Source organism: Lissotriton helveticus, chromosome 12 (genome assembly GCF_964261635.1).
Source record: "Lissotriton helveticus chromosome 12, aLisHel1.1, whole genome shotgun sequence".
NCBI classification, from domain to species: Eukaryota; Metazoa; Chordata; class Amphibia; order Caudata; family Salamandridae; genus Lissotriton; species Lissotriton helveticus.
In genome coordinates this window covers 898,098,665-898,124,111 of record NC_136073.1, presented here as the reverse complement: position 1 = coordinate 898,124,111, position 25,447 = coordinate 898,098,665, and the positions used below count along the sequence as shown (strand labels likewise).

At 46.3% G+C, this 25,447-nt stretch overlaps 1 protein-coding gene across 1 annotated transcript in view; it reads left to right on the top strand.

Annotated features, from left to right (window-relative positions):
- The window catches only part of KIF1C (kinesin family member 1C), a 710,488-nt gene that overhangs the window by 668,687 nt on the left and 16,354 nt on the right, over window positions 1–25,447 (top strand). The window contains exon 20 of the mRNA XM_078671146.1: window positions 16,950–17,022. Coding sequence (XP_078527272.1) covers window positions 16,950–17,022 — 73 coding nt within the window. The remainder of the gene's footprint in view (window positions 1–16,949; window positions 17,023–25,447) is intronic.

Here is a 25,447-nt window from a genome sequence, read left to right as displayed (position 1 = left end):
CAGAAAGAAAAACCTCAGATGGCAAGATCAGCAACCGAATGTACAGACACGGAGCATGGCTTCAGCCCAATCGAGCACAAGCAAAAAGACTCATTAGTGGTAAATTTAACGAATATGACTTTATCAGATGAGCAGTTGACCGTCCTCAATAAGGGACTTGGTTTTGTACCTACTCCACCTTTGGATCGCTTTAGATTGAAATGCGAAGTGTCAGAGTTTTGCAGAACTCTTAAACTCAAAGCCTTTTTTAATGATTCTATCACACGACCTGTAGAGGGTGACACCACCCTGAGAAGGAAATCCAAATTTTGTCCACCTACTACTGCAGTACCTATCGAAATTCAAACCTTTGAGCAGGCAGTGATGAAAGGGGTTGATAACTTGAACACCAGGAAGAAGGCATTTCAAAACATGAACAACAAAGAGAAACAAGCTCTAGCTGAATTAAGGGACAATGACAATATAGTCATAAAACCAGCGGACAAGGGCGGTGGGGTAGTAATCCTGACCAAAGAAGGATACAACCAGCAGTGCCTAGCTCTACTGTCAGATGAGACTTTCTATAAAAAACTAGACACTGACCCCACTTAGAGGTTAACCAATACCATTGCAATCATGATACATGAAGCAGAGGTTAATGGCTGGATTTCAAAGAAAGAGGCCGATTTTCTGACGCCAAAAGGACCAAAGGTACCCTTTTTCTACTCACTGCCGAAAACACACAAAAATAAGTCCCCCCACCAGGACGCCCGATAGTTTCGGGAATTGGATCTTTATTAGAACCGCTGTCAAAATTTGCTGATGAGTACCTGAAACCATTAGTACAGATGACTCCAACCTATCTGAAAGACACTAGAGATCTCTTAGTCCAGATTGCGGACCGTGAATTTAATTCCAACACGATGCTACTGGTGGGGCTAGACGTTGAGTCCCTTTACACCAGCCTACCCCAAGAGGACACACTAAGGATGCTGGAAGATCTTCTCTATATGCAAGACTGGACACACAAAACTCCACGACACTTCATCCTCGAGTGTTGCCGTTTAGCCCTTCAAGAGAATTATTTTGAATACAATGGCCAACTTTTCTTACAGTGTCATGGCACTTCCATGGGCAGCGCCTTCGCGCCGTCAGTAGCTGGTCTCTATGTTAGTCAGTTTGAACAACAATTTGTCCTCAACAATACCAACCCGTACGTTTCCAGTGTACTACACTGGAAACGTTACATTGATGACATTTTGCTAATCTGGGATATCAGATTGGATCTTTCTCTGTTTATGGAATGGCTGAATGGAAGGGATAGGTGGTTGAAATTCACCCATACTTCCAGCAATGATCACATTGATTTCTTGGATTTAACGATCTTCGTTGAAAATGGCAAATTGGAGACTAAAACCTTTACAAAATCTACAGCCAAGAATAGTTTACTCTCTTATCAGAGCTTCCACCCACGACCCCTGCGGGATAATCTGCCCTACAGTCAGTTCCTAAGACATAAACGTAACTGCAGCAAGGAAAGTGATTATAAGAAACAGGCACAGTAGCTCAGCCAGAAGTTACAATCTAGAAACTACACTGCAGCTGTAATCTCAAAATGCAAAAAACGGGCAAGACACCAGCCCCGTGAATGTCTCTTACAGAATAATGACAAAGAACCTATCAAGGATCTAGTCACATGCCTGACCACCTACTGTCCTGCCACGTACGAGGTACAGAAGCTAATTAGGAAGAACTGGCAGATAGTGACGTCAGGCAAATTCAATTGGCCCAAACCGAGATTTGCCAATAGAAGAACAAAAAACATCAAAGATGTCCTAGTACACACTCGGCCGAAAAAGAAACCCTTGAAATCAATAGTAAGAGACATAACTATGGCCCCAGTTACAGGCCACTATCCATGTGGCACGTGTGGAATCTGTAAGTTCACTAATACCACCAAGACTTTACAGTTGACAGACACCTTGGTATGGACTCAAAAACAACATACAAATTGCAATTCCACCCATGTAATTTACTTGGTAACCTGTCCCTGCCTACGACAATACGTAGGCATGACTTGTCGTAAAGTCAAACTCCGCATAGGAGAACACAGGAGCAATGTCAGACTCAAGAAGAACACCACTAAACTGTGTACACATTTCGTAGAAGCTGGACACACGTGTGACGACCTGAGATGGACGGTCCTGGAAATGCTAAGAGACAAAGACGATAATGCCGAGCAGATCCTTTTTGAAAAGGAACAAAGGTGGGTGGACCGCCTTAGAACGGATGTTGTGGGGATGAACGATAATATTCCTTGGCACCAGTTCTATTGAACCAAACGTGGATCTACTTAGAATAGTGATCATTTTGAGAAATTCTGTTCAACCGTTTTTTGGCCAGACGAGTCCCTTTACCAATCAGTCATAATCCACACTCCCCCCTTTTTTTTTTTTTACGCATTGCCTTCTGAAACACACACTTCTGATGTTGAGGATGTATTTCCTCTGGCAGTATAACACCTCAATTTGTATTTGTATAACATTGGTGAGCACATATATTGATATTGTATGCACCATCTATTCCGATACTATTGAGAAAATAGGACTTGTTTTTTCACCGAGAGGCAGCCATCTTAGATGGAGTACAATGTATTTACTTTAGTCCGTTTTTGATGCCTAGGTCCTGGTTCATAAGACGGACCAAAAAGAGAAACGCCCATAGCCAGGGGCAGAGTCAGTACAGGGGAATCTACACTGTTCCACGTGGGTAAGAATGGCAGCAAATCCAGTTCTCCTCAATCTGGTAAGCGACTGAGCACTTTTATTAATGCGCGGTACTCTCTTGTAACCCTCACAGCAAAGACCAATAAGCGACTCTTTGACCCCTGTTGAAGCTATCATCGAGCTTAATGCAGGTAACTACACTAGAACTCCTGGAGTATTTTACAGATAGCCTCTGGTTTCAGACTGCCATAGATAATTCCTGTAGTGTGTTAAAAATAGTGTTAGGTTTCGAACTACCACTGTTTTAAGGGCTTCAAATTTGTCCATATCCAGTAGAGAGTGCAATGTGTCCGATAACAAGCTACGTGAAGGTACTTCATTTCCTAGTATCTAACCTAGACTGTAATTTTATGCTCAGACTTTAGTTTTAATTTCCTCTTCCTCCTCGATACCACGTTGAAACCATCAACATGATAGCTACTCCCAAAAAGGAGTTTGTTCGTGCTCCACATGTCATTCTCACATGTCTGCTTGCCTAACCCGAAATTATTAGCCACATATATAATTAATATTGTTGGCTTTTGTTTCCACAGCTTTGGAAATCTGAATATAAGTCAACGACACTTATCAGCAAAAACTACACAAGTTGTGAGAGTTATTTTTATCCAATTTCTTTTCTTTTTTGTATATGTTCTTGTCCTGACGAAAGCTCCGTAGACCCGGCTGGGCTTAGAGAGCTGAAACATGTTGACATATTTTCTATAGACATGCGGTAATCCAGTAACATGATTACCTCCATATCGTAATTTTTTACTGATAGCGCCTAGACCCCTCTCTTTTTTCAATAAATAACTATTTGGGCTAGTCACTATTTTTTACCTCCTTTTCTCACTATATCTGGATACTTCTACTTGTACCGGAGGTAGCCTCGGGTGAGGCTGGCACCCAGCACGTTAATCGATTACCCTGTGAATACGCCACGACTCCTGGTGGGGCGGAAAAAAGATACACCGCAACGATAAAATCAGGATGTCTATGAGGGTTTTAGAGTACAAACCAATGGTTTTGTAGAAACTAGTGTCCATTCTATTTTTGATTATTGCGTATCTGTCCAGGGGAACCGAATGGACCTACAATCCTCTTCCCTCTACTCTGATATAAATGTATACAGATTTCAACACAGACTCCAGTGGTGGATACTGGACCACAATTGGGTCAGTGGCAGAACCCCCTCCTTTCCCCACCCAGATGTGACAGTGGTGACGGGTGCACCACTTCTGGGTTGGGGTGGTTTTCTGGGAGAATTGGAGACTATGCTCCCTGGCAAAGCCTCAACACCACATCAGTTTTTTGGAGTTGAGGGCGATCTGTTTGGCTTTAAAAGACTGCTTGTCCACCATGAAAGGAAGGCTGGTACGGGTGCTCATGGACATCACCACCACCATGTGGTACTGCAATAAGCAGAACAGGTTGGGGGTCATAGATCTTGTGCCAAGAGCCTCTATTCCGGGTTAACAGGAAATTTCTGTTGTGGCCGGATTGATAAACGCCAAGGTAGACAAGCTCAGCTGCTGATGATTAGCAGATCACATATGTCAGTTGCATCTAGAAATGGCACAGGGCGTATTCCAGCAATGGGGAAAATCCTGGAACTATCTTTTACCCTACGCTGACAATGTGCAATGTCAGCACTTTGGGATGTTGTTGTTTCCAAGGTGGCTGTCTCTCGGAGATGCTTTCCATCTAGAGTGGAACTCAGGACTTTGTATGCCTTAAGAAGATCAGAAACAACCGGCCTCAAGTCATCCTAGTGGCATCGAATTGGGCCAGTAGAGTTTGATACCCAGAACTCCTGGGCATGAACATCTCACCTCGAATCGGCTACGGAAGGCTCTCCTGTCTCACCGGCACGGGCCTGCACAATTTGTATCTCCTTGCATGGAGGTTGAGTGGTGGCAATAAACCTCCTTTAACCTCATCACCGAGGTCCTTGATGTAAACTTGGCAGCAAGAAGTCCCTCCCCAAAATCGGCGTATGCATTCTTTAGGCCAAATTATGTGCCCTTGTGCAGCACCCACACATTAACCCACTGCAAGCCAAGCTGTCTAAAGTTTTGTTGTTTTTTATGTCCCTTGGCCAGCAAGGACTTGCTTTGGGCACTGTTTAAGTCTATTTGCCGGTTCTGTCAGCTTTTTTGCAGTTGCTGGATGAACCTTCTTTATTTAAGTCGCCTGTTGTGTTAAGATTTTTGAAATGTTTGCAGCATTTAATTCCACCAGAACCCTTTGTGATGCCACAGTGGGACATGAACTTAGTTCATACTTTTTTCATGTGCCCCTCCCCCCCCCTTTGAGCGCTGCACAGGTGTCCATTGTGATTTCTGACTGTCTTATCCACCATAAGATCAGCTAGGCATGTGAGCGAGCTGCTAGCTCTTTCTGTCAATCCACCTTTTACAACATTCTTCCCAGAAAAGTTGGTGTGGAGGACCCAAACTTACTTTCTGCCGAAAGTCATCACTTCATTTCATGTCGGGCAGGCTGCTACCATTCTAGAATTACTTTTATCCACCTCATCTCTAGGGTGGAAAAGAGACACCATTGTTTGGATCCTAAAAGGGCACTAAGCTTTCATATAGATTGCACCCAAGAACATCGGGTGGACTATCGGCTCCTTCAAGGGTTCTCAAAAATGGGCCCTCTCCTAATGGATTGCTCTCTGAATCAAGATCTACTACGCTCTGGTGGAAAAGCAAACTCCAGAAGGCTTACAAGCTCATTGCTCCAGAGCTAAGGCTGCTAAAACTGCGCTTTCACATAGAGTACCAGCACTGGCAGCTACGTGGGCTTCGGTACATATGTACACAAAGCTCTGCTGCCACAATAGTCCGGTCTATCGAGGGGCATTGCCAACTCGGTCCTGCAGTGCTTTTTTGTCTGATCCAGTTTACAGACCCACCATTTGGAAAGGTACTGCTATGGTATCTATTCACAATTGAGGAATCTGCAGTTAAGAGTATTAATCAGAAGATACCTTTACATTTCTTTGTTGATACCCAAGGCACAAGTCGCTAGGGAATGCCTTATTGATAGAATTGTCAGGGAAGTTTGCATATGCTTTTCCACTAGTTCTAGTGATACAAAAATATGCACAATCAACTATGATGCTCATACTCCTCGCACACCTATGGGGCAGACAAACATGCTTCTCTGAACTTGTGGAGTTAGCACAGGGCAAGGTCGTGTTGTTGCCAACACAAACCGAGATACTTAGAATGCAAAAGGGTCAGGCATTTCACTTGGAAACAAAAACACTCAGCAGCAAGGCTCCTAAAGACCTAGAGTTCGGACGCCTAGAACTTCTGGAAAGAACAGTGGAAGTTCTGAAAGAAGCAAGGAGACCAACCAAAAGGAAATGCTGTTCCGCAAAGCGTAACAGATTTACACAGTGGTGCACCAAAGAAATAGATCATAGAACCTGGATGGAGGAAACTACGGTCCTAAAATAACTAACATCATTTATCGACAAGGGGCTTTCCTATGCCTCACTAAAAGTACACCTGGCAGCCATTGTGGCATATATAATGAAGGGGTCATAGGAAGGATTTTCTTCCAATCTTATGTTGTTAAAAGGTTCGCAAAGAGGGCATACAGACTGGTACCTCCCAGAGCAGCCCCCCACACCTACGTAGAATTTAAACCTGGTGCAAACAAAGCTGATGAAACCCCCTTTTGAACCTATTCCAACTGTGCAGGGCTACAATTCCTTCCTTTGAAGACAACCTTCCTAGTAGTCATCACATCCTTACACAGAGTGAGTGAACTCCAAGCACTCAAAGTACAGGAACCGTACATACAAATCCATAAAGACAGGATACTAAAGAAAACTAATCCAAACTTCCTACGCAAGGTAGTCTCACACTTCCACATTAATGAGACTATACATTTGCCAGGTTTTTATTCCAGCAAACAAAGTCACAGTACCCTTCACACATTAGACATAAAAAGGGAGGTGATGTACTGTATACAGAAAAATAAATCAAACCTTCATCCCATCAGCCAGGGGTGTACCTGTTTCAAAAGGGACTGTCGCAGCCATGGGAATGGCTCTAGAGGAGAGACCAAATGTGCATTTCACATGAATGAAAGGAAAAAAACTCACCTTCATATCGAACATCTTGATCGCTGACCCCTGCAGTGCAGCAACATGGTCCCTCCATACACACCTTCACCAAACATCACTGTGGGGACATTAAAGCTAGCAAGGGAAGTGCAGGTGGAACAGAAACTACTTAAGTACCTGTCCATAAATATTGACTCTTTTCACATTCAACCTCCCGCATGACAAGCGAGCAGCGCTATTTAATCTATGAACAGCCTGTCCATCCAGAAATATTCACGCAGCAAAATGAAATGGTTACTTACCTGTAGATGTAGTTTTCCATCTTCAAAGCCTTCTGGATTCACTTGCGACCCTCCCAACTCTGCCAGGAAACAAGTGCAAGATTTGCAACAGAGAGGGATAATGTGAATTCACGACAAAAAATTAAGATGTTGTCTGCGCTGATGTCACTAAAGGAAAGACATAGCACCAAATAAATAATTTAAAGCATCCTGATAAACATATGTACCTTTTTTTTTTAAAAAGGGGGGATAAAAACTGTTTCCTGAGATCTTTATAAAAACTACAAAATAAAATAAAGTGCATTCGGCTCTGTTGTGATTTACCATCACTTGGACAATTTGGGAGGTTTTTAGACCATGCCCTGCTTTTTGGGAAGGCATACTATACATGGATTATATCTAGGCGCAATCTAGTGAGATAGAATCTGTGTTGACTGTTTTTAACAATTGTCAAATAGTTTCGCTGACCCTCACACATGTGGTGTTGTCGGTAACTAGGTACTGTGCATGTTTTATTCTCTTTTAATTCTCCTTTTCTCTTTGTTCCATAAGTGTAGTCCTGACCTCCTTATTAGAGTAGGTACGAATTTTAACTGTATCTGTTACGCCTATGTCAGGGGCCAATATTCTCAGGGAAGAATCTAGATGCGAAAGCCTTTTTATTTTTTTCCAAACATCTAGAGTAAGGCAGTCTTGGATTATATAATTTGTAAACTGTATCCCTGTTTTACTCCAAATGCTGTGCCACAATATAATGGGCCTAAAATATAAATCATCTTCTAAAAAGGAGACTGCCAATTCCTTATGTGATGTATAAGTAGAGATGGATTTTGGTATTGCCTGAGAGCGCACCAGGAACAAGTTTTCTAGTGTCTGCAATTTTGCGCACTTTGTATAACCCCTCAGGTGGGCCCCATAGCCAGCACTTGGCAAACATTTAGCTTTATATAGCAACAACATTTCCCTAATTGTTTTATGGCCTATTTTACTGAAGAATCTAAAAATAGTTTCTATTAGTCTTAAAAATTTCAGTTTTGATGCATCCAGTTGGCCATCCCAAGAACCCGATGCAGTGAATTATATACCCAGGTTCGAGGCATGTGGGCTGCTAAATTCATATCTTAGCATTAGATCGCCGCCTAGTGTTGGGTTCGGATGATCGCACATTGTTGTCCTGGAAGAGTCTTCGAAGTATCCTGAGATAGGTGGCTCCTCCCCTGGACTACAGTGCGCATGGGCATCGGCTCCATCCCCAGATTGTTTTTTTCCGCCATTGGGTTCGGATGCGGTCTCGACGTCTCTATGTCGGAACCGAGAAAAACTAGCTTTTACGGCCAAAAGGCCTTGTATTCTTTGCATCGGTATTGTTTGCGCACGGTCTCGAGTTCTTCCGTCTCTTGGAGTCGGAATCAGCGGAGTACTTCACTCTTCGGACATCGAGGCCTTCTCATCGCGACACGACCGCAACTTTTCAGCATGGAGCGGAGTCCGTTTAAGTACTGTCCGCTCTGTGGGTCCAAATACCCACATATTGACGTGCACCCGGTCTGTAACAAATGCCTTTCACCAGACCATAACGAAGACAACTGCATGGCCTGCGCAAGATTCAGGTCAAAGAAGACACTCAAGCTTCGGCGCGCGGTGCGCCTTGAGGCCAGACAAGCGTCCCCGGATCCAGAAAACATCTTCGGCGACCAAGAAGAGGAGGACCAGAGCCATCATCTTCAAATCTCCCCGCCCGAGACGGAGGTCGAGGCAGATCCGGAAGACGACGACGGAGTCGTGGGTCAGGGCCTTGAATACGTCGACGAGGTAGGGGACGTCGAAGAGATTTATGGGGCCGCGGAAGATAGCTCAGGGGACGAGCTATGCCCCGAAGGTTACGAAGTTCAAGATCGGGTCACGGGATCGCCTGTCGGCCTTACCCAAGACCCCGTACCGCAAGCCACGGCCCCGCCTTCAGGCCCGGCCACGGACATACTTGCTGCGCAGCCCGTATCGAAACCGAAACTGTAACCTACGGTATCGACTACAACTAAAATGGCCGACCCGAAATCGAAACCGAAACTTATGGATTCAAGCGGCCCTAAGATGGCGGCCGTCCCACCAAAAACGCCGAAACCCGCTGCTTCATCGACTCCGTCGGCCCACGGTCCACAGAAGTCGAAGAAATCTGTCGATTCCACAGGGTCGAAATCGGCGCCAGAGGAGGGATCCTCTAAGAAGGGTGGTCGGCACGGGTCAACCGCTGCAACGCCGTCTAAGCCCGCCAAGGCCAGCGACACGGCTCCGGTTCCGACTGGGACTTCGTTAGTCGGACGCGTAGTGGAGACGGACCCAGCACAATCACACGGATCGAAGGCTGGCACATCCACGCATCGGTCCAAGGACTCTGGGTCGGCGGCTGCAGCATCAACATCCAAAACTCAAAAGCAAGACGTCGGATCCGAGGGCAAGGTCAAGACCTCCTCGTCGGCGCCAAGGGCCACTGTAAGTGACGAGTCCCCCATCGCCTCTTCACTACAGAGAATCAGGGAGAAGGCCTCTGCTACGTCGGCTCCGATGCCGTCGCCACAGCCGAGGGACATTCCGGTAAAACCTGCGGGTAAACTTCTCTTCCTTCTGCCGCCAAAAGAGGCGCCGAAGGCCTTTTCAACAAAATCGACGCCAAAGAAGTCGGATTCTTCTACGGCAGGGGCACTTTCAAGTCGGGTACTCGACTCAGAAGAGGATTCTGAGCGTTTTATCGACGCAGACACGGGCAAATTGACCCTTTACAAGAGGAGGATCACTTCGCAGCCAGTGGACTCCTATGTCATCCCCCTGAAGAAGAACAGGCTTCCTCAGGACGCTTCAGGCCTCATGGAACCTATCCAGCCTCCTCCAAGAAGGAGCCCAACTCCTTCCCCAGAACACTCTGAGGGTGAGGGATATGATGAAGATGACCAATACACCTTCCCCATCAATGAACCAGATGCACAGCCAGATTCATATGATGACATTGGTGACCAAGGCACCCAAAATGTGGGGCAAGACCCACAGCCTTTCAGTGCACGTGCATCCCCAACAGAAGATTCTGCAGGTTTTCATGCACTCATTGAAAGGGCAGCTGCTAATCATGATGTGGACATGCATGCTGACCCAGTAGAAGAAGACTTTCTATTTGACACTTTATCAGTCTCTGAAAGGACAGTAAAGACACTGCCTATGCTCAAAGGGGTCCTCAAGCATGCGGCGGACATCTTTAAAGAACCTACCAGGGCGAGAGTGGTCAATCCACGTATCGAAAAGAAGTACAGACCAGCACCTGCAGACCCTGCATACATTCGGGGACAGTTGCCGCTTGACTCCCTGGTGGTCGCAAATGCCCGCAAAAGGGCCAACTCCCAAACAACGGGTGAAGCTCCTCCCCCGGATAAGGAGTCCAAAGTGCTAGAGGCAGGAGGCAAAAGAGTAGCTGCACAGGCTGCCAATTTCTGGCGTATTGCAAATACACAGGCACTCTTGGCACGTTATGATAGGGCGCATTACGACACCCTAGAGAAGGTTTTAGAACACCTGCCTTCGCAGTTTCAAGAGGGCACCAAACTGCTTATAGAAGAGGGAAAACTGATCTCCAACGCAGCCATAAAGTGTGGACTTGATGCAGCAGACACAGCAGCTAGGGCCATTAACACTAGCGTCATGCTGAGACGACAGGCGTGGCTCCGCATATCGGGCTTTAAACCTGACATTCAAACAACCATACTTAATCAGCCAGTCAATCCAGATAGACTGTTTGGTCCAGATGTTGACACCACCCTGGAAAAAATTAAAAAAGACACCGAAACTGCTAAGTCTATGGGGGCCCTACAATCACAACAGTTTCGTGGTAACAATTTTCGTCGCTCAGGTGCACGTGGAGTCACCAGAGGACAGATGGGTCAGCAATCACAATTCTCTAGAGGTGGAGCACAATCCTCGTACCCCAAACAGAACAAGGGGGGTTACCGAGGAAACAGCACCAGAGGACGTGGCAGAGGGAACAACAACTCCCGCTCCTCTGCCCCAAGCAAGCAGTGACTCTCTGTCACTGCCCCCCGACCACTTAACACCTGTCGGGGGGAGACTGCAGCAGTTCCTGCCCGTCTGGAGAAACATCACCACAGTCAGGTGGGTGCGACAACTTGTCCAGTACGGTTATTGTCTAGAGTTAAAATCCACTCCACCCAACATCCCACCAAGGCAACGGCCTATGTCCGCAGAGCACTTGCACTTATTGCAGCAGGAAGTGGTGGTGATGCTGCAAAAAGGCGCAATCGAGCTCGTGCCGGTGGGGGAGGAAGGCACAGGGGTATATTCCCTGTACTTCCTTATTCCAAAGAAGGACGGATCCCTCAGACCCATTCTGGATCTGCGTCCCCTCAACCTGTATATACTGTCAGAACATTTCCATATGCTTACGCTGCAACAGATTCTTCCCTTGCTAAACCAAGGGGACTTCTTAGCAACCTTAGACCTCAAGGATGCTTATTTCCACATACCACTACACCCGTCCCACAGGAAATACCTCAGGTTCACTATCCAAGGCAGGCATTATCAGTTCAAGGTCCTACCCTTCGGAGTCACCACAGCCCCAAGAGTGTTTACCAAGTGTCTGGCGACAGTAGCAGCGCACCTCAGGAGGCAGAACATCCATGTCTACCCCTACCTGGACGACTGGCTCATTCAAGCCAAGTCGGAACAACAGTGCGCCGCAAACATGTCGACTACCATTCACCTCCTTCACGATCTGGGTTTCTCGTTGAACTACCCAAAATCGCATCTTCAGCCGGCACATGTCCGGCAGTTTCTAGGTGCGACGATCAATACCCTGACGGCCATGGTTCAACCAAACCAAGTCAGGATAGACAGCATGCAGGCTCTAATCCAGAAGTTCAGACCACAACACTCACTTCCAGCGAGAGTGTTCATGCAGTTGATAGGCATGATGGCCTCCTGCATCTTCATAGTCCCTCACGCACGGTTACATATGCGCCCGCTCCAGGAGTGCTTAGCAAATCAGTGGACACAGGCTCAGGGACAATTAACAGACCTAGTGTTGGTTACCAGTCGGGCATACGACTCTCTGCATTGGTGGACTCCACACAACCTTTGCAAGGGCCGACTGTTCCAGGAGCCAGTGCCACAGATTATCCTGACAACGGACGCATCTCTCCAGGGATGGGGAGCACATCTGCTCACTTACACAGTGCAGGGACTATGGACGACGCAGCAACAGAAGATGCACATCAACTATCTGGAACTGATGGCAATCTTCATGGCGCTCAAGTCCTTCATTGTACATCTGTGCAACAAAGTCGTGTTAGTCCGGACGGACAACATGACCGCGATGTACTACATTCAAAAGCAGGGGGGCACCCACTCGCCACAGCTGTCTCATCTGGCTCAGGGCATGTGGCGGTGGGCCATTCAGAGGAACATCTTCCTCATGGCGGAACACCTCCCGGGCAAGGACAATCAGATGGCGGATCTGCTCAGCAGATACAGCCATCAAATGCACGAGTGGGAGTTACACCCATCTGTACTCCACCCGTACTTCCAGCAGTGGGGTCATCCGGAGATAGACCTGTTTGCCACAAAAGAAAACGCAAAATGCCAACACTTTGCCGCCAGGTTCCCTCACCCACAGTCGCAGGGGAATGCGATATGGATGAACTGGTCAGGCAAATTTGCGTACGCTTTTCCGCCAGCCCCTCTGATACCGCTGGTGGCAAGAAAGCTAAGGCAGCACTCGATGACTCTCATCCTAGTTGCTCCAACGTGGGCGCGCCAAGCATGGTACACCACGTTCCTCGAACTCTCAGTGGTGCCGCATCAAAGACTGCGCCTCACGCCCAGACTTTTGACGCAGAACCATGGAGACATTCAGCATCCAGATCCGCAACAGCTCAACCTGGCGATCTGGCTCCTGAAGTCCTAGAGTTTGGGTACCTTCACCTACCTCCAGAATGCATGGACATCATCAAGGAGGCAAGGAAGCCAACTACCAGAGCATGCTATGCTGCAAAATGGAAGCGTTTCGTCATTTACTGTACAGCCAATGACATCAACCCGCTAGATGCATCTATCCCTAACATCATTTGCTATCTGCTACATCTTTATAAGTGCAATCTAGCGTTCACTTCTATTCGGATACATCTATCCGCCATCGCAGCTTATCTTCAGAATAGGCAGCATCTCTCTGTCTTCAGGGTGCCTGCCATTAAAGCTTTCCTTGAAGGTCTGAAACGAGTCATTCCCCCAAGAACACCGCCAGCTCCGGTGTGGAACCTCATTGTGGTCCTCACCAGACTGATGGGACCACCTTTTGAGCCAATGCACTCCTGTGAACTCCAGTTCCTAACGTGGAAAGTAGCTTTCCTAATTGCTATTACGTCACTGAGGCGTGTTAGTGAGCTACAAGCGCTCACAATCCAAGAGCCATTCATTCAGATTCATCCAAATAGGGTAGTGCTACGTACTAACCCCAAGTTCCTTCCGAAGGTGGTGTCACAGTTTCATCTCAACCAAACTATTGACTTGCCGGCATTCTTCCAAAACCCACAAACGGTGGCGGAAAGAATGCTCCATACGTTAGACGTACGAAGGGCGTTGATGTACTACATAGACAGGACACAACACTTTCGGAAAACGAAACAACTTTTTGTTGCCTTCTCACCACAACACAAAGGCAACCCTATTTCCAAAGCAGGAATAGCCAGGTGGATTGTTAAGTGCATCCAAATCTGTTATCAAAAGGCCAAGCGCACTTTAACGATACCCCCAAGGGCCCACTCCACACGCAAATTGGGGGCATCCATGGCTTTCTTGGGCAACATTCCTTTAGAAGACATTTGCAGAGCAGCCACGTGGGTTACACCACATACCTTTACAAAACACTACTGTGTTGATGTGCATTCCAAGCAGCAAGCTGCTGTAGGACAGGCTGTTCTCAAGACACTTTTTCAGGTTTCTGCAGCTGGCACGGGCAACCGCCGTTAAAGGAGGGACTGCTATGTATTCTATGCTAAGATATGAATTTAGCAGCCCACATGCCTCGAACTGAATATGCTACTTACCAGTATGCATCTGTTCTTGGCATGTAGGGCTGCTAACATTCATATCGCCCACCCTCCTCCCCGGTGCCTGTCGCAGCTGCAGATATACTATTGTATTCAATCATTAGCATGGACATCCTTTACACTTTTCACTCCATCTTCTGCCACAATGGCGAAAAACAATCTGGGGATGGAGCCGATGCCCATGCGCACTGTAGTCCAGGGGAGGAGCCACCTATCTCAGGATACTTCGAAGACTCTTCCAGGACAACAATGTGCGATCATCCGAACCCAACACTAGGCGGCGATCTAATGCTAAGATATGAATGTTAGCAGCCCTACATGCCAAGAACAGATGCATACTGGTAAGTAGCATATTCAGTATGTAAATTGATACTTGTATAGCGCACTACTCACCCGCAAGGGTCTCAAGGCGCTTGTACGAATACCGCTGTGGAACCCATCCTGGCTTTCCCTGTGAGGTGTCCACTCCTGGGCACCCCCAAGGTGGAGGCCAGGCATCCTTAGCGTTGTGGGGGCCGTTGTGGAGATTAAGCAAGCTATTGCCCAGATTTGCAGAGTGGGACTCCATGATTGGAATAGGCACCGAGGCGAGAATTATCAGGTCCATGGAATTTTGAGCCCAAGACCCTCCAAGGCGGGGAATTGAACCCTGGTCCCGGGCTAGACCTCTGCATCAGGGTCTGCCGCTCTAACCATTGAGCCACACAAGGTTTGTGTCAAGAACACGCCCCTGTCTAATTCCGCTAGTGACCTTAGTTGTCTGTACACTCCCCGCTTGGCCCATATCGTACCTTCGCTGTAAGATGGGATACCATTGGGATAACAATTTAATAATGCCCCTGGGTGCGTCTAGGTCCACAAGTATTTTCCAGAGTTTATTATGATTCACCAAATGGAAAGCACTGCTCAAATCGGCAAAGCATAAATGCACTTGCCCTGTCCTCGCTACAGTATATTTATTTATTAGGGGAGTAGGTTGTCACATTGTTCTATAGTCCCAATGTCGGGTCTAAATCCATATTGAGTGTCAGAGAGTCTATGTTTTTTCTCCACCCATTGTTGTAACCTTCCTAGCAGGATTCTGCCCATTATTTTGGCACTATAATTTAGGAGAGATATTGGGCAATAACATTTCGGATCACATCGGTTGCCTTTTTTAAAAATAGCATGTGAATCAAGAAAGCCTTCAAGCTGCAAAACTACTCCTACAGGTAAATAACAATTTTGATCTACAAATTTATCAATTAGCAGCTACAGCCCATTAGCTGTTCTTGAAAGCAGGATCGCATCGTCTGCATTAAGTAATATAGGAACAGGGTGGGCGCCAACCATAGGGACATCAGGTTTGGTTTCTTGTAGGCATGCAACCACTCCCTTTATATATAAAGTGAGAAGTGCAGGGGGGCAAGGACACGCCCCTGTCTAATTCCGCAGGTGACCTTAAAGTTGTCTGTACACTCCCCGCTTGGGCCATATCGTACCTTCGCAGTAAGATAGGGATACCATTGGGATAAAAAATTAATAATGCCCCAGGGTGCTTCTAGGTCCTCAAGTATTTTCCAGAGTTTATAATGATTCACCAAATGGAAAGCACTGCTCAAATTGGCAAATCATAAATGCACTTGCCCTGTCCTCGCTACAGTATATTTATTTATTAGGAGGTGTAGGTTGACACATTGTTCTATAGTCCCAATTTCGGGTCTAAATCCATATTGAGTGTCAGAGAGTCTGTTTTTTTCTCCACCCGTTGTTGTAACCTTCCTAGCAGGATTCTGCCCATTATTTTGGCACTAGAATCTAGGAGAGATATTGGGCGATAACATTTCGGATCACATCGGTTGCCTTTTTTAAAAATAGCATGTGAATCAAGAAAGCCTTCAAGCTGCAAAACTACTCCCACAGGTAAGTAGCAATTTTGATTTCATTCACAGGATGAATGCATGTCTGTCTCCTGCTCACTACAAAGAAAAAAAACACAAACATTTAGCCAAAAAAGTGTGAAACTGAGCTTGTACATCGGGAGCCATGTACCTTGCCCTGCACGCATATTTTATCAGAGTCTGTTATTGTTAATTCTTTGTTTTGCCATTCAGGTGTGTCCTATCACAGTGGAAATGCATCCTGTCACATTGGCCTGGAGATTGAGACGGTCTCCAGGTTATGCATTTGCACATCAGCAGAGTGGCTATACCCCTCCTGGCTTTGACCAGCTCTAAGGAGCTTGACCTTAAAGGGTTCTGCCAATTCTCCATTTTGGAAATCACCAACCATCTTAAATAGACATCTGTTGCATCTGATTAATCCTGAGATTAATGAATTGAGTACCTTTAAAATGGATATTAGGAATACCAATAAAGGAGGGTGCTAGAAAATGTCATGCTAGTGGTAGTAAGCAATATATCTAAAAAAACAGTTGTTGGCTGTTCAAAGATGCACTTTCAAGCAGAGACCTCTGCCTACTTAATTAATTAATTGGGTGCTGCTGGATATTGAAGCTTTTTCTGCTTGTTGAACTGTCTAAAACAGGTGGACTGAGAGAACTTGACAAGAGAATAAGTGCCACGAGAAAGGATAAATACACACTGCAGTAGTGAGAGAGTGGCAACAAACAGTGAACGAGGCAGTGGTAGGTTGAAATACAGAAGGGTGAGGCAGTCTGCCCCTGAGCGCAATCAAGGGGTACATTGGGAGTAGCATATATTCCTATTGGCTGAAATCTTCTCCCATCTTCCCCTAGGCTGCAGGACCTGGAGTACCAGTACAAGCGAGAGAAGGAAGAAGCAGACCTACTTCTGGAACAGCAGCGGCTGGTAATTTAACTAGCAGATTCTGTGTGATTTAATTGTATAAATATCAACTAAATGCGTTTTCATTGTGTTAATTCAATTGTAGGGAATTTTACCTACATGAGTTTAACATTGGGTGGTAAATTTCATCCATTGATATAATCTGTCTTTACTATGATTATTGCGACCCACTTGTAGCTCTCACAAAAGGTTGTATACCACCTTTCACTTACATAAATGTTTTCCAGTGGAAGTTGGCTCCTCAGATTCCTTACATGAAACCCTTCCCTGGCATCATCCTTGATTCTGAAGTCTTTGCTGTAGTCACCGACAGCAAGTGGTGGTGTTTGACATATTTCAGAGTTACAAGTCCATTAGGAGTATATATAAGAAGCAGTTGCATCTGTTGACGCCAGGTCCTTATTTTTAGCACCTCCAAAGATTCCTTGAAACTTTGTTTCTCTGAGGAGAATTGTATTCAACAAATACCAAAATCACCATGTTTCTTACATTTTCAGGGCTTAAGCTATGTGGCTAGTGTTGAAAGCAACCCTCAGTCACTGACCCACATAAATAATACCTATGATGCCGGTGTCTGTCACACAAACAGTTTGCGATTTGTGTGCCCTCATGCTCTCCCAAATGATGCCATAGGAGGCACGAGCGGAAGCGTTCCTTTGAGTCATCACACTCTGAAAAGAAAATGCACAAGAGGTCAAGGGAGCACTGGAAGGACTTATCGAAGCACTTGTACCTCTACTTGTTGCTGTTTTATTAAACTCTTGTAGATGGTCAAATAAATATTGAAGTGTCAAGATACCTTGTGGTGGAATATACTTACCTCCAATCATTTGTGGATGATGTCCTGTTAAACTGTAGAAAGCAGAATAACCCAAAGATAAATGAGGACGTTTATTGTAGGCACATTCGCCAAGCGATAAAGATGTTACCTGATGAGCCGACTCTTATTAGAAGTTAAAACATAAATAATTTTTCAGACTGACTTAACCTCTTTTTGTACACCCATTTGTGCATAATGAATTGTTTACATGGGTATATAAATGAACAAAAGATTAACCCCTTCCCCGCTCATGACGAGCTCAGCTCATCATGAGTTGCGACGCTCACACGCTCATGACGAGCTGAGCTCGTCATGTAATGCGGCTTTTTTAAAAAAGCCGCGCACAGCGGGAAAAGCCGCCGCACGCATGCGGTTAAAAAGGGTTCTCCAAAGTTTAGTAATAAACTGTGGCCCTCTATCAGAGACAGTAACCAATGGAACTGATGCAGTTACACTATGGATTACAAACAAAAGTAAGGCTAAAGTGGCTGCAGAGGGCCAACATTTTAAAGCTGGAAATTGTGGCATTTTTGTAAACCACCAAATGGTATTAAAAAACCTACTTTTGCAAAAGCTAACTCAAAAGTAGAATCCACGAATATAGATTGCCAAGGGACTGGAGGCACAGTTAAATCTTGAAGGAGACCTGATGGGTGATGACAATCCTTGTTTTGGGCACAAATTACACAGGAAAAAACGTATTCCTTTGAATCTTTTGACATTGATGGCCACTAGAAATATCCTTACAGTAATTGTAGAGGTTTATTTTCTCTAGGACGATCTAGCTTAAGGGAAGAATGGCCCCAATATAATGTCAAGTTTTAAAAAGGCACTAATGCAATGTCCCTCTTTTGATTTTAACCAAGTCTGACCCACAGGTGCTGATCACACATTTTCACGAAAATCATTTTTTACAACATATATTTTATCTGATGGATTAATCAAGAGGTTTCTGTAACTGTGTATGTATACCATGAAAGGGTATTTATGTTTTCTGGTTAAAACTGAAGGTCACAATCCCACAATCGTGCAGTGTGAGGGTCTCAGCTTCAGCCTATTTTTGAAGCTTTCTTTGCCATCTCCTTATAGGGGGGCAAAGCTGCTTAGATATAGATGCCTATACTGAAATAAGAAAGACATTAATTACTCTTTCCTTTTGTTCTATGCAATAATTCTAGTTTGGCTGCTCTGATTTGTAAAAAGCACACTAAAGGAAAACGTTGTGTTCTTTTGTTCTATTTTCTGGTGAATATGGAGCCATTAAATACTTGAATAAACAAAGAAAACTCATTATTCTCTGTATTTGAAGCACACCAATATAAATATAGTTACAGAGTGGCGGCATCCACTTTGTAGTTATAGTTGGGATTCCCAGAGATAGGAGTTTATTGGAACAGTTGTCTCCTTAGTTTTGTCGAGGTTGGACTACTGTAATGCCTTATATTTGGGAATGCAGCAATGCCTCTTAAAGAAACTCCAGAGGCTGCAGTTTGCAGAAGTTCATCTTCTCAAAAACATCAGAAAACATGAACCAGCCGCCATGGGGCTGGAAGAGCTACATTGGCTCCCTGTTAAAAAAAAGAGTGGTATTTAAAGCGCTCTACATAGCACATAAAGCCTTTCATGGGACAGGTCCAAAAACCTGAAGAAAACAAATTCTGTGGTATTCACCTAGAAGATGTCTTAAGACAGCCGCGTCCAAAACGATGCTGGTTCCTAAAATCAGTAGAACTTCTTGGGGCGGCAGAAGTTTTGTTCATGCCACCTCTTTGATATGGAATCAAATGCCTTTGCATCTAAGATGTGAGACCAATCTGTGGACTTTTAGAAAGCTTTTAAAAGCAAGGCTTTTCTCTTCATCTTAATAATTATTGCAGTTTGGTCCTTTCAGCAGTACTGTCCCTGCAGACGCTAGCGCCAAGACGCCCTCAGGCATTCGTTGTGCTTTACAAAACAAAATGAAGTCAATTTTTTGACTGTTAATTACTTTTCACCCGTTTGACGAATCTCCACTAAACTTTGCAGACCTATAGCTTTTTTCTACATCGGTGGATGATGCAAAGTTTTGTGGTGATTGGTCAAGGGGGTGCAAAGAAAAAAGGGGCAACCCAAAGCACATTTTTCTACCAATGCATTTTACATAGACTTTGGAATCACACATAGCGAGAAAATGACCAGTTGGAATTCCATGAAACTTTTTGATACATTATGATGTGCAGATGTTCCTTTTTGGTAGTGTAGGTAAGCACGCCAGTGAACTCTATGCCACTTCAATCTACGCCCCTCCTGCCATTCCACTCTATGACACTCAAATCTATACCGCTGTAGGCCACACCACTGTACCGTGTTCTACTCTACCGCACTTCACTGTATGCCACTCAACTTTACACTACTCCGTTGTATGCCATTCAGCTCTCTCTATTCCCCTTTATGGCACTTTATTGCACACTACTCCACTCTACGCCACTCCAGGATACGCTATTCCACTGTACGCCACTCCAGTCTTCACCAATCTACTGTACCCCACTCTACTGTACACCAATGAACTCTATGCCACTCCACTCTACCCAACTCCTATCTACGCTATTTTACTCAACGCCACTCCAGTCTATGCTATTCTGCTGTATTCCACTCCACTTTATGCCACTCTGCTGAATGCCAAAGAACTCTGTCCCACTCAACTCCACTCTATGCTATTCCACTCTGCCACTCCACTCAGTTCCACTCCTTGCCACTGTATGCCGCTCCACACTTCACAGGTGCGCCATTCCACTATGCGCCACTCCATTCTATGCAGCTCCGCTCTCGATATTCCTCTCTACACCACTCCTCTCTACAGTACTCCCCTCCGTTTCACTCTATGCCACTCCACTGTCCTCTATTGTATGCCACTCTCCCTACTCCTCTTGACTCCATGTCACTCTATTGTATGCTATTCCACTTTATACCACTCCACGCGATTGCACTCTACGACACTCGACTGTACGCCACTCTGCACCACTCTAAGCTATTTTACTCTATGCCACTCCACACTATTCTACTCTAGGCCACTACAGTCTCACCTGTTCCACCCTATGCCACTCCACTCTACACTGCTCCATTCTACGCCACTCCACTCTCCGCCTTTCCACTGTGTGAGGAAGTGGTGTGTATTTCATGGTGTAGTTATGTGACCTCACTAAGTAATACACTTACCAACGCCATCTGATAGAGGCTTCTAGCTGCATATTCCTCACCTTTGAATTTCCCAGGCATCAGGCTGGATCTGGAAACTTTTGCTGAGCAATACCCCTTGAGCACACAATGTGGTGGCTCTGTTAGGCTCCGCGCGATTTAGTCGGAGTCGGTAGCATCGGTTATGACGTCGCAGTATCTATATAGGCGACAGGCGGGCGTCTGTTCTTTTCTTTCCGCGCCAGGTAAGCGGCAATCCGGGAAGAGCTCTCTCTGTCGCTTTTTGACAGCCCTTTTCCGACTTTTTGTCAAATTTGGAATTTTTTCTAGCTTTGTGTGCGAGGATGTGTTTGAGGAAGACACCGCATGTTGTCTGTTACCGATCCCCGCCTCATCTATCTCTAGTGTCTCGAGGGCGACCACAATTCGAAGTTGTGCTCGGACTGTCAGGCTATCGCTCCGAAGGTCTTGTGGGAGCAGGTTATGAAGCTCCTTGCGGCCAGGCAGTCAACATCGATCGAAGAAGAGGAGGTCAAGGGACCGCTCCCGGAGCCCAAACTCTTCTTCCCACTCGTGGGCCTCGGGACACTCGGGGAAGAGGCACAAGAAGAAGAAGACCAAGTAACTTCATCTTTGCCTCGACTGTTGTCCATCGCCGAAATAGGTAAGGAGCACCGATGCCCAGTGACCCCCGCTCAAATGAAAGAGTTTTACGAGGCCATGCGCCGAGTATATGAGCGGGCCAATGCCTCTGGCCCGCAGATGAAGTCTGAGATGGTGTTGCAGAAGCTTGACCTGGGGCCCGGCAGTCTGTAGGCGAGTGTCCCTCTGATGGTGGTCTTTGTGTAGAGACTTATCTGGAAATTGAGGTGTTCCAAGATGGGCGTGATGTTGTCCTCCGTGGTGGAGCATTGGCTGGAGTCTATGTGGATGATGACAATGCCCTCGGGTATGTTTGGCGGGGAAGTCGTGGTGTAGCAGCTTGTAGCCAGGAGGTGTTGTGGTGACAATGTCAAGCGGGGATGCTGGAGGTAACCAGGTTTCAGTGATGAACATCACGTCGGGGGTGAGGGTGGTTATAGTGTCCCAGATTTCCATGGCGTGCTTGCCGAGGGATTGGACGTTGAATAGAGTGCAATGGAGCTTTACCAACTGGTGTTGGGGGTTGGCTGCTCAGGTCGGGTGTTGCAGGAGAGTGGGTGTTGTAGGAGAAGCAGTAGTTCTGGCAAGTGAAAGGTGCTTTTGGGCGAGGTGATGCAGCAGTTAGGATTTCTCTTGGATTTGAGTGACTGTAGTTTGTTGGCAATTTACCGCTTGGAGCAGGGTGGACCAGTCAAACCTTTCCCCTAAGCAACACCACCTCTTATCATGAGGTTTTGCAAAGGGCTGGCACTTTCCAAGAGGTGGAGATGTACAAGCAGCCTAAGGAGGATGACTTCCTCATGGAGACCCTCTTCTTCACCCACAGGTCTATGCAGTATTTGCCTTTAATCAGGAGGATACTGGGGCCCGCTCTCGACATTTTTAAGGAGCCAGTAAAGGCAAGAGTCATTATGCCTAGAGTTGACAAAGAAATACAAGCCATCCTCTTCGGACACACCTTACATTAGAGGTCAACTACCACCCAACTGCCTAGTTGTGCTCACAGCACAGAAACATGCTAATTTCCAGGGTACAGAAGAAGCACCCCCTCCCAACCGGGAGAGTAAAAGGATTGATGTGACAGGCAAACCTGTCACTGTGCAGTCTGCCACACAGCGGTGTATCGCCTATTCAGTGGACCTGCTCTCTCTGTACGATAGGGCCCACTGGGATGAAATGGAGGAGTTAATTCAACACCTCCTGGTCCAGTATACGAAAACAGGTCAGGAGTTGGTAGTGAAAGGGAAAATCATATCCAACACCAACATTAGAAGTGCCCTAGGCGCAGCAAACAACACTGCTCAAAGCTTAAAGATCAGTGTCCTCCTTCGCAGGCATACCTGGCTGTGCAAGTCTGGTTTCAAACCAGAGGTGCAGCAACATCTGCTCAGCTTGCCTTTCGATGGTGAGCATCTTGTCAGTCTGCAAGTTGACCAGATGTTGGAAGAAATTAAGGACACAGAAACAGTTGTGGGTGCCTTAGAGACCACATCTGCCCATAGCTTCTTGTGTCGCACGCCATACCAAGGAGCAGCTAAGGTTACTACCCCGAGACATCAACGTCCTACTTCCCCAGACAACCGTAATAACAAACACCCTCTTGAAGTTACTACAGGGAAGGTTATAAGAATGAAAAGAGCAGGGCAAAGGGTGCAGCCCTCAAACGGATCACACCTTTCGAACAGTGACTCTATTACCCCCTCCGCCCACTCCCCTCCCCAACCATAGTACACCTTTTGGGAGAAGATTGCAAGGGTGTCTATCCCGCTGGACAGAGATCACCTAGACATATGGGTTCTAGATATCATAGCAAAGGGGTGCTTGCTAGAACTCACACAAAGACCACCAAACATTTTCCCCGCAGACTTCAACTTACCCAGAAACATCAGCTTTTGCTCCAAGAGGAGACGTGTGAACTGCTCAGCAAGGAGGTTATAGAACCCGTGCCACCACAACATGGCAGCAAAGGGGTTTGCTCCTAACACTTCTTATTCCCAAGAAAAATGTGTCCCTCAGGTCCATCCATAACCTCAGGCCCCTTACAAGTACTTCCTATCAGAGCACTTCCTCATGGTGACACTCTAGGATGTCATTCCTCTACTACAGCAAAGCGACTTCATGGCTGCCCTTGTCCTGAATGAAGCCTACTTTCGCATCCCCATCCACCCTGTACATCGACGGATCATCCGGTTTGTGGTAAGTATCAGCATTATCAGTTCAAAGTGCTGCCCTTTGGAGTAACCACGGCTCCCAAGGGGATTACAAAGTGCCTTGCAGTGGTAGCCGCTCACTTCAGAAGGAGTGATGTCGACGTCTTCCATTACTTGGACGATTGACTGAACGAGAGTGCAACAGAGCAGCAATGCTTAGTGCACACCCAAGCCACGCCACCATATATCTCTTGCACAGCATAAGCTTTACCATCAATGCCACCAAGTCCCAACTAAATCCCTCCTCAGGGCTATGCTCAACTCCCGCACAGGAAAATCATAGCCAAGACCGACAAGAGTGCCGGCCTTCCAAGTGCTGCGACCTCTTTTACAGCCAGATCATCCGGTAGCAGTCGGAAAGGTCATGCGCCTCCTAGGCATGTTGATCTGAGCCGTACTCCTCTTTCCCTGCAGTGGTGGAATGCCAGCAACCCACTGCAAGGACGTCCCATCTTACACCCAGTGTCGCAAATAACCATCACAACGGACGCCTCATTCACTGGTTGGGGGGCACCCCTTCAGGAGCTGACCATGCAAGGGTCGTGGACGCCCAGGCAATGGCTTGTCCACATAGACCACCTGGTGTTGCTAGCCATTCAACAAGCCCTCAAGGCTCTTCTTCCTCACATTCAACACAAAGGTTACTCTAGCCCGGGCGGACAACACAACTGCCATGTTTTACTTACAGAAACAGGGAGGCACACACTCTCTGCAGTTGTCCTCTCTAGCTCTGGGGGCTTGATGATGGGTGATATATCACAAAGTCCACCTAGGGTAGAAGACATACTGGGGGTGGACAAAACTTTTGCAGGTCTGCTCAGTAGGGTGCAGCAACAAGTCTACGAGTGGGAACTTCACCCCTAAGTCCTCATACCGTACTTTCATCATTGGGGGTTCCCTCAGATAGACCTGTGTGCCACTGCTGAAAACACAAAATGCCCAGATTTTGCGTCCAGGTTCCCACATCCGCAGTCCATGGACAATGCACTATGGATGAATTGGTCAGAGATATTATATTTGCCTACGCTTTTTCCGCATCTCCCACTTCTTCAATTAGTAGTTCACACGCTTCTGCAGAGATCCATCACCCTCATCTCAGTAGTCCTAACTTGGGTCAGGCAGCCCTGGTTCACCACTCTCCTAGAAATGCTCTAGTGCCTCACAAGAAGATGGCAAATTGGGCAAAGTGGACAAATTGTCTTTCACAGAATCAAGGCACACTCAGGTATTCCGATCACAGACAGCTCAATCTTATGATTTGGCTCCTGAAGTCCTAGAGTTTGGGTATCTCAACTTCCATTCAAAATGTATGGTTGTCCTCAAAGAGACCTGCAGGCCCACAACAAGAGCCTGCTGCACAGGAGAGTTGAAACAGTTCATACACTACTGTCTTCCTAGATGTATTGCCCCTTTCAAGCAGCAGTGCAGGATATGGCCTGTTATCTACTCCATTTTCAGAAGTCAGGCATTTCATATACTTCCATCCGACTTCCGTTGGCAGCTGTTGCCGCTTACCTATATACCTGGGAACTATAAGTGCTCTCTTTTTGCATGGTTGCCCCCACTAATTGCCAAACTGTTG